The sequence below is a fragment of the Engystomops pustulosus genome, chromosome 8 (assembly GCF_040894005.1).
Source record: "Engystomops pustulosus chromosome 8, aEngPut4.maternal, whole genome shotgun sequence".
Lineage (NCBI taxonomy): Eukaryota > Metazoa > Chordata > Amphibia > Anura > Leptodactylidae > Engystomops > Engystomops pustulosus.
The window spans coordinates 6,154,844-6,170,322 of NC_092418.1; the positions used below are offsets into that span (position 1 = coordinate 6,154,844).

The 15,479-nt window shown below is 45.8% G+C and overlaps 1 protein-coding gene across 2 annotated transcripts; it reads left to right on the forward strand.

The window, feature by feature from the left end:
• The first annotated feature begins 2,108 nt into the window (after positions 1–2,108).
• Positions 2,109–12,885, forward strand: LOC140076286 (microfibril-associated glycoprotein 4-like). 2 transcript variants are annotated; one of them, XM_072122847.1, is made up of 6 exons: positions 2,109–2,193; positions 2,766–2,835; positions 3,152–3,309; positions 3,579–3,675; positions 3,761–3,955; positions 11,908–12,885. In XM_072122847.1, exons 1-6 carry the CDS (start codon positions 2,188–2,190, stop codon positions 12,168–12,170), a joined length of 789 nt encoding a protein of 262 aa, XP_071978948.1. In that variant the 5' UTR covers positions 2,109–2,187; the 3' UTR covers positions 12,171–12,885. The 2 variants fall into 2 exon arrangements, with proteins under 2 accessions (XP_071978948.1, XP_071978947.1); XM_072122846.1 differs by lacking the exons at positions 2,109–2,193; positions 2,766–2,835; positions 3,152–3,309; positions 3,579–3,675; positions 3,761–3,955 and adding exons at positions 9,910–10,021; positions 10,563–10,632; positions 10,944–11,101; positions 11,371–11,467; positions 11,553–11,747.
• Positions 12,886–15,479: the final 2,594 nt, after the last annotated feature.

A 15,479-nucleotide genomic window follows, 5' to 3' on the forward strand; every position in this document is an offset into this window, starting at 1 on the left:
TCCAGAAAAGCAGAGGGACCGCAATGGGCACCACATTCAGGCCAAACTTCTAATATCTTTAAGTGGACTTTTAATACTGTGTAGGTGGTAAATGTTTTTCAGTATTTCAAGATGCTACATCAGTAATGTCACTTTCATATAGAAGGAGACAGAACAAGAGGTCGAAGAATCAAAATGTCCACATTTTTCATTTAGATACCTGAGCCATAAACCTGCCCCACATGGGATTGTGTTAGTAGCCATCGTGGCTTTGATCACAAGTGTGATGTCCTCTCTCACACTCCAAGTGGTTACATTGTCTTCTATACAGAGAATCTTATTTATTTCATCCTCCGTGATTCGTCTCCTCTGTAGTTTTTGGTATTGGAGGTCACATGTCCTCTCCCCGTAGTGTTACGCTTGTTTTGGGTTTACAGACAAATCTTTTTGTGTTTTAGTTTTCTTGTTTAGATACATTGTACGAGATAAAGTTATTTTACCTCTAGTCATTTTTCGGATTCCTGTTCCTCTTTGTATCATTGTCTATTTAAGGTTCCTGACCTCTGTCTATTGCTTCATGTGACATTATTGGGCAACCCTATGGGTCAATGGGGGGGGGTTGTAAATCCTGCTCACGATTGGCTATCAGAGGCTACAACTCTTATACAGTAACTTTTTATGAATGGTGCCTGTCTCATGTTTGGCTCATATTCAGGAGGAAATAACTATACGGAACAGAGATCAATCATTCTCCATAATGAATGTATCCAAACACGCCAAGAACTATTATATAACGCAGACACCGAGACACTTATTACGTCACCAGCAATATCTGTCCCTATTAAAGGGATTGTTCTTGTTCTAAAAATGCTTGTCACGGGACATCCCCAACGTCACTCACCTCTCCGCGCTCCTGCTCCCGTCCCGGACTCGGCCAATACCGGAAAGTGGGCAGCGTCAATCAGCGGTGCGCTGGCCCTTTAAATTTACGAGTGCAAGCACATGCCCTAAGGGACGGGCCAGGGCACTGCTGATTGGCACTGGCCACTTTCCGGTATTGGTTAAAATCCGGCTTCTCCCAGCACCCCCCACCGGATCTTCACGCTTAATGCCTAAGAGAAAGTTGTTACCTGTGATCCATTCCAATGTTGTGACCGCATGTTGTGACCCCTGACCTGTTCCCGATTACGTTCCTCCGCTGCCAGCACTGACCTCCTGCTCCGTCTCTGACCCTGAACCTTTGCCACCTGTCTCGACCTCCTGCCTGTCTCTGACCATGAGCTTGCCTGCCGACTTTGTACCTCGCCTTGGCTGCCACCACGGACAAGTTGCACCGGTGGAATGACCTGGTGCTACCACGCCGCAGCAAGTCCGACCCGCCTTGTGGCGGGCTCTGGGCTCTGAGGAAAACCGGGGTCCACTTAGATTCCGGTCCCAGGTGTCGGCTTGTGTCATCGTCTGCGGTGGTCCAGTGGGTCCACTACCTCTGGAGCCGAACAATGATCAGCTTTAAAAATTCCACCTTACTGTCAGACTCTGCTCTCCCACAACAACCATCCATGACCCACATCTACGTGTACACACTGACACCATGATGACTCTTCCTCTCACATGAGGCTTGTGCGGCTACAGGTTCAGAGCTCGGAGGGTTCTCACTGTCTCACTCCATATTCCTCTTTACAGTCCGTGTTTTCTGTGCTTTATATCTTATTCTGAGGCTTGGATTTTTCTAAGATGATGCAGGGACCCCTCGATGATATCTGATCTGCTGTGGGGGATACTGACCTACTCTGACATTAGTTGGTTTATACAAAGCTCAGAGGATGTTGATAGGAATCAGAAGAGCAGGAAGCTGCAGGAGGCCAAGGGTCCGTCACATTGTTACATTTTCTATTCAGTATTTCTTCAGGTCTTCTTCGATTGGAAACCAATATGGCCGCCAGGGGTCCTAAATCTCCAGGACTTCTAATCATGGACTGGCAGCCGGGAAAGAGAGATCGATACAAGACAAGGGAGGTCCTTCCTGTAAATAGACTGTACACAAATCCGGCTTCCCCCCTATTGCAGTCAGATCTATTTACACTCCACCTCCGACGGGAAAGTCCATGTTGTGTAATATTAGGTGCAGCCATGGGGACTGACACATGTCCTCACACTACATAGAGCAGGGAGGGCAAACTCATCCTCAGTCTGCAGAAATCTGCAATCATGGAGGTAAGAACAGAGCTCTATAGGGATGGGGAGGACTTAAAGGGAACCTGTCATCAGAAATTGACCTAATAAACCACTACCAGTAAGTTGTTAAGCAGCTGAACACCTTCCAGATCGTTTTTCTTTCATGGTCCAGTGCGGTGGCATCGTCCAGAAAATCAACTTTGAAATGAGACTTAAGTTGGTTGTATAAAGTCAAGGAGGCGGAGAGTTTAACACTGAAGTCAAGCTCTCTCTTCCTCAGAAAGACCCTTCATTGTGATTGATGATCCTACATCCAGAGACATCACTAACCAGATCTCCTGAAGTCCAGTGTATGATGTCATTGGCATTGAGCCCCCCCCCCCCCCTTGACTTCAGTGTTAGACTCTCCTCCTCTTTGACTTTATACAACAAAGTTATAGCTCACTTTAAGGTTGATATTCTGGATGATGCCGCCGCACTATGGACATTATTCTGGTAGTGGTTTATTAGGCCAATTGCTGATGACAAGTTCCCTTTATTATAATATTACTGCAGAACAAATTCCATTGGTTACAAATATTGTAAAATGTACATATTTCTCCTCCAATCAGAAGCTGCTGCTGAATTTTGCCCTCCTCCTCCATGTGTCTACAGGATCTGCTCCTCTGAACCAGGATAATAGTGAGTACAGTATCAGTCATCCGGGTCACATGTGATCATTCATGATGTCTTGTTGGGGACAATGACCTTAGACGTCATCCTTCTGAGGGCTTTATACTGGAGATAAGGTTTTGCATGTTGTGCAGGATAGATTACGGCTGCTGACATTTAGTGGTGTCCTGTTTGCCCTTTGGCCAAGACCAAGAGTAGATCCAAAACCAACAATGGATCACACTGTAAAGTTACTTTGACTTGTACGCCCAACAATGCATTCAAAAAGTATATCTAAGGAGACCTCCTGAGATCCTTCACCATCTCCTGTACCTTCTCCTCCTAGTCATTACCTGCACAGACTCCTGCCACCCCCATGACTGCTCGGATGTGTCTGCCCAGGGTCTGACCTCGAATGGTGTGTACCTGATATATCCTGGTGGTGTGACCTCTTCTCCTGTACCTGTGTATTGTGATATGACCAGTGCTGGAGGACCCTGGACGGTGAGGACCTGCTGCTGTACTGTCCCCTGATGCTTTATATGTGAGCTACATGCAGAATGTAGAACAGCTGTGTGAATATTTTCATGGGCCGGTGAGGTCCCAGATGTGGCCGGTGTCTGGAGAACATGACATCTTCTACACCAGCAACATTCAGAATGAAATCAGTCTCTGATCTCAAATACAAATAGTGCGATGGCCGCGCAGGCAGTGATTCCAGTCCCTCAGGGTGTGATCCAGTGTCTGGAGCTGAGGTCTTCTTCTCCTTGCAGGTCTTTCAGAAGAGGTTTGATGGCAGTGTGCATTTCTATCGAGGTTGGGAAGACTATAGGACTGGGTTTGGCCGAGCCTCTGGAGAATACTGGCTGGGTAACTGCTCCATCATCACTCCGGGACTCTACATCTTGGGATTTGGGATTACACAGTCCTGATGACTTTCCATTCATCTCTTCAGGTTTGCAGAACATTTTCCTTTTGACCCAGAAGAGGACGTATCGCCTGCGCATCGACATGGAGGACTTTGACAATGACACACGTCACGTGACTTACGACTCCTTCTCCCTCTCGCCTCTGGCCATCAGCCCCACCGAGGACGGGTACAAACTGCACATTGACGGATTTAAGGAGGGAGATGCCAAGAAACCTGCAGGTAGGTGGCAGAGGGGAGAAGCCATAGTTCATGTGTTCTTTGTAGGAGTAAAGCCTCATCTCAATGTAATAACATAATACTGGCCAAATATTACTGGTCATATTGTCCTGATGTGGGGTCGGCCACTGATGACCCTGCCCCATAGAGGGACTGAAGGTGGAGAAACCTGAATATTACCATATCAGCATGGCGAGACCAAGGAGTATGCCACCGGCGTTGTGTGGAAGACTTGGAGAGGATATTACTATTCCTTGAAGAGGACTGAGATGAAGATTACAAGGACTGTGTCAGCAGAGCAGTAATGGCGGCACATACTCACATGACCGGTGATGTACCTGCAGAGAGTCATTATCATGTACACAGCATCAATACAATAAATATATCCAGTATATAACTAGGTGTTATGTATCTATACGTCACTGCGCTCCAGATCAAGTAGAGTCCTCAACTTTGAGAAAGAAAATATCGACAAAAAACTCACTAAACTACAGAGAGACAGGACAGATTTTCTGTCAAATAACATCAAGCTTTGGCTCAAATCAACCAGCACTACAGTACCCCCATCCCCAACCACCAACGAACCAACCAGATCCCTGAAGCCTACCTTCCAAACTGACCAGACTCGTCAATCCAAAGATCAAAAACACCAATCCACTTACAACTCCCAGACCATATTCATTAACTCTAAAAACAAAAACAAAAATAAACACCCAAATAATCAAAACAACCATAAGACTTATATCAAGAACAAATCCGAGCCTCATGTACCAGTTCCAAAACCCCTGTTACCAAATCTATATAATAAATTGATCCCGACCCACATCTTCAAGCCCCACAACAATGCTACACCACCACAAACTCCGCTGACATCTGAACCAACCCCAACTCCAAAATATTTTACTCCACCCTCCGTCCCCTCGCCCCTCCTCAATCCCGAAACCAACGTTTTCCCACTCAATTTACCCCCAACCACATTCCAAGAAATACCTCAAAATATATCCCCTTCGCCCCCAATAACAATACTCCATGAATCAATACTCACAGTACACAATAACTCCCCCCCAACACCCAATTCCACCAACCATACCCTGACCCAAAAAACTGCCTACTAACCTGATCTCTAACTACACGACCCCCTATCCACATGGATCAAATACTAATACTCTACCAATAGTAGACATTCCCCCCAGCCCTTATACTCCCCAAAACAAGATGATCCATCAGAATTTTTTTCAGCTGAAGAGGCAACAGAGGAGAACAAAGTAAAAGAAAAATAAGGAGTAAAAGAAAAATAAGGAATAAAAGAAAAAACAACAGTGGAAAAACTGACCCCTGGATCCCACTGGAACCAACAGTTCTAGTTCAGAACCCAAAGAAAAACAAACAGTTGAAGTAAAAATCTTCAACCTATCTACTCACCAACTAAGCAAGTCCGAAACCAGTCTCCTTGACAAGGGCCAATTATACTGCCCAACCTCAAAATTTAGCGAATTTCAACTATTTATTGATCTTCAATCATTAATAAAAACTTACGCTAACCAGAAACTTTAACTTACCCAAGAAAATTTCTTACAACGCACCAACCATCGAATCTACACCAATGGCCACTGTATCCCCAAACCTCGAACTGGAAGAATATCAAAACTTTCATGACCCTGGTTGAAAAAGATTTCAGATCAATTAATGCAGATATCAAATTTTCCCATAATCTGTCACATTCCAAGTGACATGGAGTGGACCCAAAGAAGAAATCCATACGTTTGTGACAACAATTAACTCCAATAATTGAGGGCTAACATTCACCCTCAACCATTCACCAGACCAAATGGAATTCCTGGACCTACATCTAAGTACAAAAGAAGGTAGAATCCAAACAAAAACCTACTTCAAAATAGTTGATACGAATAGCTTCCTCCACTACAAAAGCAACCACCATGTCAAATGGAAGAAGAACACTCCTTTCAGCCACATTAGGAAGAACTGCTCCGAAATAGAAACATTTCAGGAACAGAGAAAGGTACTATCAAAAAGGTTCCTAGACAAAGGATTCCCAAAAGAAATTGTTAACTCAGCATTTGTACCATCCGAAAAACTCACTCAAGAGGATTGTCTGCTACCAACTGAATCCAAAAAAGAGCCACAACATCAGCCTAATTCTGTCGAAAAAACCTCCAATATTAATTTCATCACCATCTTCAACAACGAACACAGATACATCAAAAGAATCCTGGACAAACTCTGGCCAGTTCTCCTTAACGACCCATATTTGTCCAAAAATATTTCAAGAAAACCGAGGGTTATTTTTAGAAGAGCCAAAACATTGGAGAATAGCTTAGCTCCCAGCAAACTGCGAAACGATACCCAAAATAAAAATCCAAGAAACTCCATCTTCCCAGAACTGTCCGGGAGCTTTAGGTGCGGCCAATCCGGCTACAAATGCTGCTCCAATATAACAAAGAAAGCAAAAACTTTCAGGAGTAGCACCACTAATGAAGAGTTTCCAATCAAAACCTTCATGAACTGTTCCTCATCTTTCGTAATTTTCCTAATCGAGTGTCCGTGTGGCCTACAATATGCGGGTCGCACTACACAACAATAAAAACCAGGATGATTCGTCATAGATGCCAGACCTCGAATGGATACATAAAACATAGTATCTCGAGACACGGTTTCACACACCATCAAAAAGATTTTTCAGTTTTTTCCAGTACACCGATTGAACATGTCCCCAAAGGAAATGACCGTTTTAATCTGCCATGCCGGAGGGAGATGTTTTGGATCTTTAATATCATCTGCCTCACTCCCAACGGCCTTCATGAATCACAGGAAAGCAATTTCTAACACAGGTGAACCCAACAACCGATTTTGTATCCCGTTTTAATTCCCCGCCTCCCCTCCTACCAACAATAAAATAAAATACATTAGGGCACATTTACTTCCCCGCCGTGCGTTGTCTGACGAGGATTCGGTGCTGCAGCGATTCACTAAGACGCTTCCCTCGCTGAGGTCCACCGGAGTTCATCATCTTCTTCTTCCTGTTGCATGTGAGTGCTTGATCTTGCGATACAATTTCGTTTTTAAATTCTGCGCTTTGTCCGAATCAGTCGGGATGTCCAACGTCCTCGCCTGTAAACCCGCCCCCCCTCCCCCCCCCCTGATTTGTGTCACATATAAGCCGGCGCTGATGCGACACAATTCGATCGCGTGCGCCATAGTCAAAGACAAACTGGACACAGAAAACTGGAGACAGTCAGAGACAGTCAGAAACAGACAGAGATGGTAAGGGACAGGCAAAGACAATCGGAGACTATCACAGACAATCGGAGACAGTCAGTGACAATCGGGACAGACAGTGTCAGAGACAGAGACAGTCTGAGAAAAACAGAGACAGTGAGAGACAGTCTAAATAAATCACAGACAATCAGGGAAAGAGACTGTCAGAGACAGAGAAAGTCAGAGATAGTCAGAGACAGTCAGAGACAGAGACATCCAGAGTCAGAGAGAGTCAATTAGAGACAGAGACAGTCAGACATAGACAGAGGTGGTCAGAGACAGTCAGTGAGAGTGACTGTCAGTGCCAGAGACAGTCGGAGACATAGACAGTCAAAAACAGATTCTCAAAGACATATAGACACAGACAGAGACAGTCAGAGAGAGAGATAGTTACAAATAAAATATATTTTTTAACCCATTATATTTTGTTATAGCTAAAAGCAGTTACTTACTATCCCGGGCAACACCGGGAGCTACAGCTAGTTGCTTATAATTTTCACTAAAATCTAGAAACCATAGCTCAGTTTTATGCTTCTGCGACGTGGTTACAAAGCCCAGAGCCCATGTTCTGCCGGCCCAATAGACACAAGGGCGAGTGCCCGGGACCAGTGTGAGGGTCATCACATACAGAGAATATGTATAGATAGACGCTGCGCCGCCCTAATAATAAAACACCCAGAGGAGGAGACATATTCACATCATTGTGTTACTAGAACATACAGATCCCATACTGTCCCAGCTACAGAGATCCCCGTATATAATACAATATAACTGACACATCAACTCCATACAAAGACATTAACATAGAAATCTCTATTAAAGAAAATATATACAATAATATATAATAAAGCTAACGATTCCACCTCAGAGCAGGATTCCTTCCATCCCATTGCACATGTGTCTCTTATCATTAATGACAGTGTCAGGAGTCCACAGAAGGACAAATCTGTCCCATCCCAGTGATCCCAGTCCAGTCCATACTCCGTATTACACTCCTCCCACAGCACAAAACATTTCTGCCACAATTTATCCAGAAAAGCAGAGGGACCGCAATGGGCACCGCATTCAGGCCAAACTTCTAATATCTTTAAGTGGACTTTTAATACTGTGTAGGTGGTAAATGTTTTTCAGTATTTCGAGATGCTACATCAGTAATGTCACTTTCATATAGGAGACAGAACAAGAGGTCGAAGAATCAAAATGTCCACATTATTCATCTAGATACCTGAGCCATAAACCTGCCCCATATCAGAGTGTATTCCTAACAAGTATGATGTCCTCTCTCACACTCCATGCGGTTACAGTACATTGATTTACTGTGTCCGAATCGCGTTTTTCCGCCGGGTTTTCAGAATTTTACCATTTTGCACCGGCTTGCATGCAACGAAAAATGGGGACGACGGATTTGGAAAAATCGCGCTATTTAAAATAAAAGGGTCGCTTGACACGTACTTACATGCACCAGGAATAGGATGGGGAACTCCGGCAGACCTCGGCGCAGCAGCGACACCTGGTAGACATCGGGTGCACGACCTTAGTGAATCCTGGCAGACCCGAATCCTCAGTGGAGAATGCGCCGCTGGAGCGCCACAGGACCGGGTAAGTAAATGAGCCCCATGATCTTCTATACAGAGAATCTTATTTATTTCATCCTCCGTGATTCGTCTCCTCTGTAGTTTTTCGTATTGGAGGTCACATGTCCTCTGTGTAGTGTTACGCTTGTATTGGGTTTACAGACAAATCTTTTTGTGTTTTAGTTTTCTTGATTAGATACATTGGGGCACATTTACTTACCCGGTCCAGTCGCGATCCAGCAGCACATTCTCCGACGCTGATTCGGGTTCTGCCGGAATTCACTAAGGAAGTGCGCCCGATGTCCACCAGGTGTCGCTGTTGTACCTTGACCTTGGCTGCCACCGCGGACAAGTTGCACCGGTGGAACAACCTGGTGGTACCACGGCGTAGCAAGTCCAACCCACTTTGCAGCGGGCTCTGGTGAAAATCGGGTGCCACTTAGATTCCGGTCCCAGGTGTCGGCTTGTGTCATCGTCTGCGGTGGTCCAGTGGGTCCACTACCCCTGGAGCCTAACAATGATCAGCTTTAAAAATCCCACCTTGCTGTCAGACTCTGCTCTCCCACAACAACCATCCATGACCCACATCTACGTGTACACACTGACACCATGATGACTCTTCCTCTCACATGAGGCTTGTGCGCCTACAGGTTCAGAGCTCGGAGGGTTCTCACTGTCTCACTTCATATTCCTCTTTACAGTCCGTGTTTTCTGTGCTTTATATCTTATTCTGAGGCTTGGATTTTTCTGAGATGATGCAGGGACCCCTCAATGATATCTGATCTGCTGTGGGGGATACTGACCTTCTCTGATATTAGTTGGTTTATACGAAGCTCAGAGGATGGTGATAGGAATCAGAAGAGCAGGAAGCTGCAGGAGGCCAAGGGTCCGTCACATTGTTACATTTTCTATTCAGTATTTCCTCAGGTCTTCTTCGATTGAAAACCAATATGGCCGCCGGGGTCCTAAATCTCCAGGACTTCTAATCATGAAGTTGTAGGGAGATTCATGTAACAAAACTAATAAAAGACAAGGGAGGTCCTTCCTGTAAATAGACTGTCCCCTATTGCAGTCAGATCTCTTTACACTCCACCTCTGACGGGAAGGTCCATGTTGTGTAATATTAGGTGCAGCCATGGGGACTGACACATGTCCTCAGACTACATAGAGCAGGGAGGGGAAACTCTTCCTCAGTCTGCAGAGATCTGCAATCATGAAGGTAAGAACAGAGCTCTATAGGGATGGGGAGGACTTAAAGGGAACCTGTCAGCAGAAATTGACCTAATAAACCACTACCAGTAGTCAGCAGCTGAACACCTTCCAGATCTTTTTTCTTTCATGGTTCAGTGTGGTGGCATCGTCCAGAAAATCAACTTTGAAATGAGATGCAAGTTGGTTGTATAAAGTCAAGGAGGCGGAGAGTTTAACACTGAAGTCAAGCTCTCTCTTCCTCAGAAAGACCATTCATTGTAATTGATGGTCTAACCAGGTCTCCCGATGTCAATCACGGAGGAGGCATTGAGAGCCCCCCCCCCTTGACTTCAGTGTTAGACTCTCCTCCTCTTTGACTTTATACAACAAAGTTATAGCTCACGTTAAAGTTGATTTTCCGGATGATGCCGCCGCACTATGGACATTATTCTGGTAGTGGTTTATTAGGCCAATTGCTGATGTAAGGTTCCCTTTATTATAATATTACTGCAGAACAAATTCCATTGGTTACAAATATTGTAAAATTTACATATTTCTCCTCCAATCAGAAGCTGCTGCTGAATTTTGCCCTCCTCCTCCATGTGTCTACAGGATCTGCTCCTCTGAACCAGGATAACAGTGAGTACAGTATCAGTCATCCGGGTCACATGTGATCATTCATGATGTCTTGTTGGGGACAATGACCTTAGACGTCATCCTTCTGGGGGCTTTATACTGGAGGTTTTGCATGTTGTGTATAATAGATTACGGATGCTGACATTTAGTGGTGTCCTGTTTGCCCTTTGGCCAAGGCCAAGAGTAGAACCAAAGACAACAATGGATCACACTGTAAAGTTACTTTGACTTGTACGCCCAACAATGCATTCAAAAAGTATATCTAAGGAGACCTCCTGAGATCCTTCACCATCTCCTGTACCTTCTCCTCCTAGTCATTACCTGCACAGACTCCTGCCACCCCCATGACTGCTCGGATGTGTCTGCCCAGGGTCTGACCTCGAATGGTGTGTACCTGATATATCCTGGTGGTGTGACCTCTTCTCCTGTACCTGTGTATTGTGATATGACCAGTGCTGGAGGACCCTGGACGGTGAGGACCTGCTGCTGTACTGTCCCCTGATGCTTTCTATGTGAGCTACATGCACAATGTAATACAGCTGTGTGAATATTTTCATGGACCGGTGAGGTCCCAGATGTGGCCGGTGTCTGGAGAACATGACATCTTCCACACCAGTAACATTCAGAATGAAATCAATCTCTGATCTCAGATATAAATAGTGCGATGGCTGCGCAGGCAGTGATTCCAGTCCCTCAGGGTGTGATCCAGCGTCTGGAGCTGAGGTCTTCTTCTCCTTGCAGGTCTTTCAGAAGAGGTTTGATGGCAGTGTGGATTTCTATCGAGGTTGGGAAGACTATAGGACTGGGTTTGGCCGAGCCTCTGGAGAATACTGGCTGGGTAACTGCTCCATCATCACTCCGGGACTCTACATCTTGGGATTTGGGATTACACAGTCCTGATGACTTTCCATTCATCTCTTCAGGTTTGCAGAACATTTTCCTTTTGGCCCAGAAGAGGACGTATCGCCTGCGCATCGACATGGAGGACTTTGACAACGACACACGTCATGTGACTTACGACTCCTTCTCCCTCTCGCCTCTGGCCATCAGCCCGACCGAGGACGGGTACAAACTGCACATTGACGGATTTAAGGAGGGAGATGCCAAGAAACCTGCAGGTAGGTGGCAGAGGGGCAATAAACTAGGGGGAACTGATGATGGATCATGAAATGTTAGAACCAGGAGGAGAGGAGGCTGTAAGTGGAGACAGAAGACCCCGCTCTGGTAGGATCTACTACACCGGGTCTCTACTGATCCGGTTATTATTGTCATTGATAGGAAATTCTCTGCCGAATCACAACCTGATGAACTTCTCAACCTACGACCACGACAGAGATCTGTACATCGGAAACTGTGCAGAGATCTATCACGGGGGATTTTGGTACAATCATTGCCATGGCGCCAATCTGAATGGGAAATACCAGCATGGCGTCACCAAAGAGTATGCCACCGGTGTCGTATGGGCCTCATGGAAAGGGGCCTACTACTCCTTAAAAAGGACTGAGATGAAGATCGGCTCAACCAGGTCTGACGGACAGTAATGGTGGCACAAAGTCTAACAATTCTCCTACACACATACATATACTGGATCATACATACTGGTGCACTTACAGCCAGAGCTGCACTCACTATTCTGTTGTACAATACCTTGTATATAAGCCATGGGCAGAGCTGTATCTGCAGTTCTCATAGTTACACACAAGGCTCTAAGACGCAATACTGCCCCCTGCTGCCCCAGTGTCCGTGCACCGCATGTTCTGTTACCGTAACGTCCAACATTTACTTCCTTAATAACAAGATTTCTTTGGAAACACTTTGGGCTTCAAACTCATCAAAACCCCCTGTGCCATATAGAGACTATAGATGTCTACAGCGAGTGCTCTGACTGCCGAGAGGCCATCACTATCTCATAATGTAGGGCAGAGAAGGAAGATCTACCCTCTATGATATTTAATATTCGCCCCTCCTAGTCACTTATATAAACACAATGGAAGGTAGGTTCGTTCATACATTTAAAGAACAGGGTGGCCACCGATCGATGAGTTGATCAGTAAAACCAGGGCAGGTCTGGAAGGTTTTCTCATGGTCCCAGCCTGTGGTGGTCGCCTCCCGTCCCTCCATGGAACGTTACTGGAAGCCCTGGATGTAGCTGCATCTTCTGGCTGCTACGGGCTCTGTGGCCGATCTATACAAATCCAAAGATTCTAGTTTATACTCAGAATTTATACTTTCAACAATTCATTTTCCATCACAACTTCTCCAACTAAAAAAAGGGGACCGCAATGGGCACGTAACTCACCCCAGCTACGCAAATACATAAGATCTTGCAACATCACAAACAATGACACTATGTAGGACATAGAACCTGTTCCTTCAGATCCCTCAATGATCCCGGAACAGGAAGTCGTCAACATTAACCATTGAAATACCTGAAATTTTTTTGACGGTAACCCTTCCCAATACGTAGAATGAGCTCTGGATTTGTTCATGTTCCTATTGGTGTGAACAATATTTTGTGATTTTTCTTATTCCCATTACAAGAATTGGTTCAAAGTCTACAAATCTTGAAAATTACTTTATTTGGAAAGGTTATCCTAAAAATAAATTGAAGAATGTATGGAATAAACAGTTAAACACAGGACGAGTATATACTGCCCAAACAAATTAGACAATAGGGTGGCAAAGAAAACACTAGAGGGATGTATCTCCAGCTCTGCTCCTGCACCTCGTGTCTCCATCCTCTCTTCACAAGTTAAAAATAACCTGTCACCAGGTTTTACCCCACTAAACTACCAGCGCCTCTGATTGGGTATGAAATGTCCTTTCAATAATTCCCTCTTTTCTGTGAAATCTCACTCATCTATGAAAATTTTCCAGCAAAGTCAGACAAATATGACTCTTCTCACCTCATTCTCACATGAGATGAGTCAAGTTTAGTGGTTGTAAGAGTGTTGTCAATTTAGTTGCCCCTATCTTGGTTCTATAGCACCTAGAAATCTGTTTTATGTCATATTAAAGATATGAATCTCATCTTTCAGAACACATCAAGCTTATGGTTCTGTGAGCTACAGAACCTGACCTAAAAATATGTGTGATCTGGATCTTTATCTGCAACTCCCATTTCCAATTATGTCTTTAGCTACCTGTATCTCCCCTTCTGTAGATCACAAAGCCAGAAGCATAAGACTTGATCTGAAAGATGAGATTCTTATCTTTAACATGACACCAGCATGTGTCTAGGTGCTATAGAACAGGAGATAGAAGCTTCAGAGGTGACTGGACCAGTAGTTTAGTGCGGTGAAACCTGGTGACAAGTCTGGATCTGGGCCTTTTGTACTCATTTGTTCTTATGTGTTATGTATGTGAAGCTCTTATGTATTGTACAGCACATGGAAGTGATGCTTCTCTATAGAAATAATATTACTGGGTTAAGACAAATAAAAAATGTACTTACCTCGCTCCAGTTTCCTGTTTTAGTATTGAGGTGGTTGTCAGCTTCCTGGCCCTGCTGGTTGGGCTTGGAATTTCGGAGAACGTGACATCCAACGTGGCCAAATGGTGGCCCATGTGCTCCATGGTGACGTAGAACAAGTGCTGGTGGGTGTTAGTCCGCGGTGGGTTCCGGTACATTTCTTCAAGGTTTGTTCGATCCTGCTGAAGGAGAACCTTACTGGGTCCAGTCATCCCTACTGATTGGCTCTGGGCAATGGAAGACCTTCCCGATGCTAGGAGCCGGGCCTGGGATTCAGATCTTACATGTTGGTCTCCAGGACAAATCTCATTAGTGCTTGTAACTACATCACTGGCCTTTAATTCATCCTTTCCCCTCTATACTCTCGGATTTGGACACGGCACCAGTACAGTCGTGTCCGGCACCAGTACAGTCATGTCCGGCACCAGTACAGTCGTGTCTAGCACCGGTACAGTCATGTCCGGCACCAGTACAGTCATGTCCGGCACCAGTACAGTCATGTCCGGCACCAGTACAGTCATGTCCGGAACTAGTACAGTCATGTCCGGCACCAGTACAGCCGTGTCCGGCACCAGTACAGCCGTGTCCGGCACCAGTACAGCCGTGTCCGGCACCAGTACAGCCGTGTCCGGCACCAGTACAGTCGTGTCCGGCACAATCACAGTCATGTCCGGAACCAGTACAGTCATGTCCGGCACCAGTACAGCCGTGTCCGGCACCAGTACAGCCGTGTCCGGCACCAGTACAGCCGTGTCCGGCACCAGTACAGTCGTGTCCGGCACCATCACAGTCGTGTCCAGCACCAGTACAGTCGTGTCTGGCACCAGTACAGTCGTGTCCGGCACCAGTACAGCCGTGTGCGGCACCAGTACAGTCGTGTCTGGCACCAGTACAGTCATGTCCATCACCAGTACAGCCATGTGCGGCACCAGTAAAGTCGTGTCCGGCACCAGTACAGTCGTGTCTGGCACCAGTACAGTCGTGTCTGGCACCAGTACAGTCGTGTCTGGCACCTGTACGGTCGTGTCCGGCACCAGTACGGTCGTGTCCGGCACCAGTACAGTCGTGTCCGGCACCAGTACGGTCGTGTCCGGCATCAGTAAGGTCGTGTCCGGCACCAGTACGGTCGTGTCCGGCACCAGTACGGTCGTGTCCGGCACCAGTACGGTTGTGTCCGGCACCAGTACAGTCGTGTCCTGCACCAGTACGGTCGTGTCCAGCACCAGTGGACATTATACAAGGAGAACTTATGTATCTAAGAAATGATTATACTGTAGAACGAGTCATCATCTCATCCATCTGAACATCCATGGACTGGGCCAAGAGCAGAAGAAGGTCCCCGAGGTCTCCGGGCTGGTGACGCCTTCACGTTATACTA

What these genes read in the sequence shown, in the direction of transcription:
- LOC140076286 (XM_072122847.1), top strand. An exon ending in TCCTCTGAACCAGGATAATA is followed by an intron (nt 2,836 to 3,151) that starts GTGAGTACAGTA and finishes TTCTCCTCCTAG; the next exon opens with TCATTACCTGCACAGACTCC. An exon ending in CTCTGGAGAATACTGGCTGG is followed by an intron (nt 3,676 to 3,760) that starts GTAACTGCTCCA and finishes TCATCTCTTCAG; the next exon opens with GTTTGCAGAACATTTTCCTT.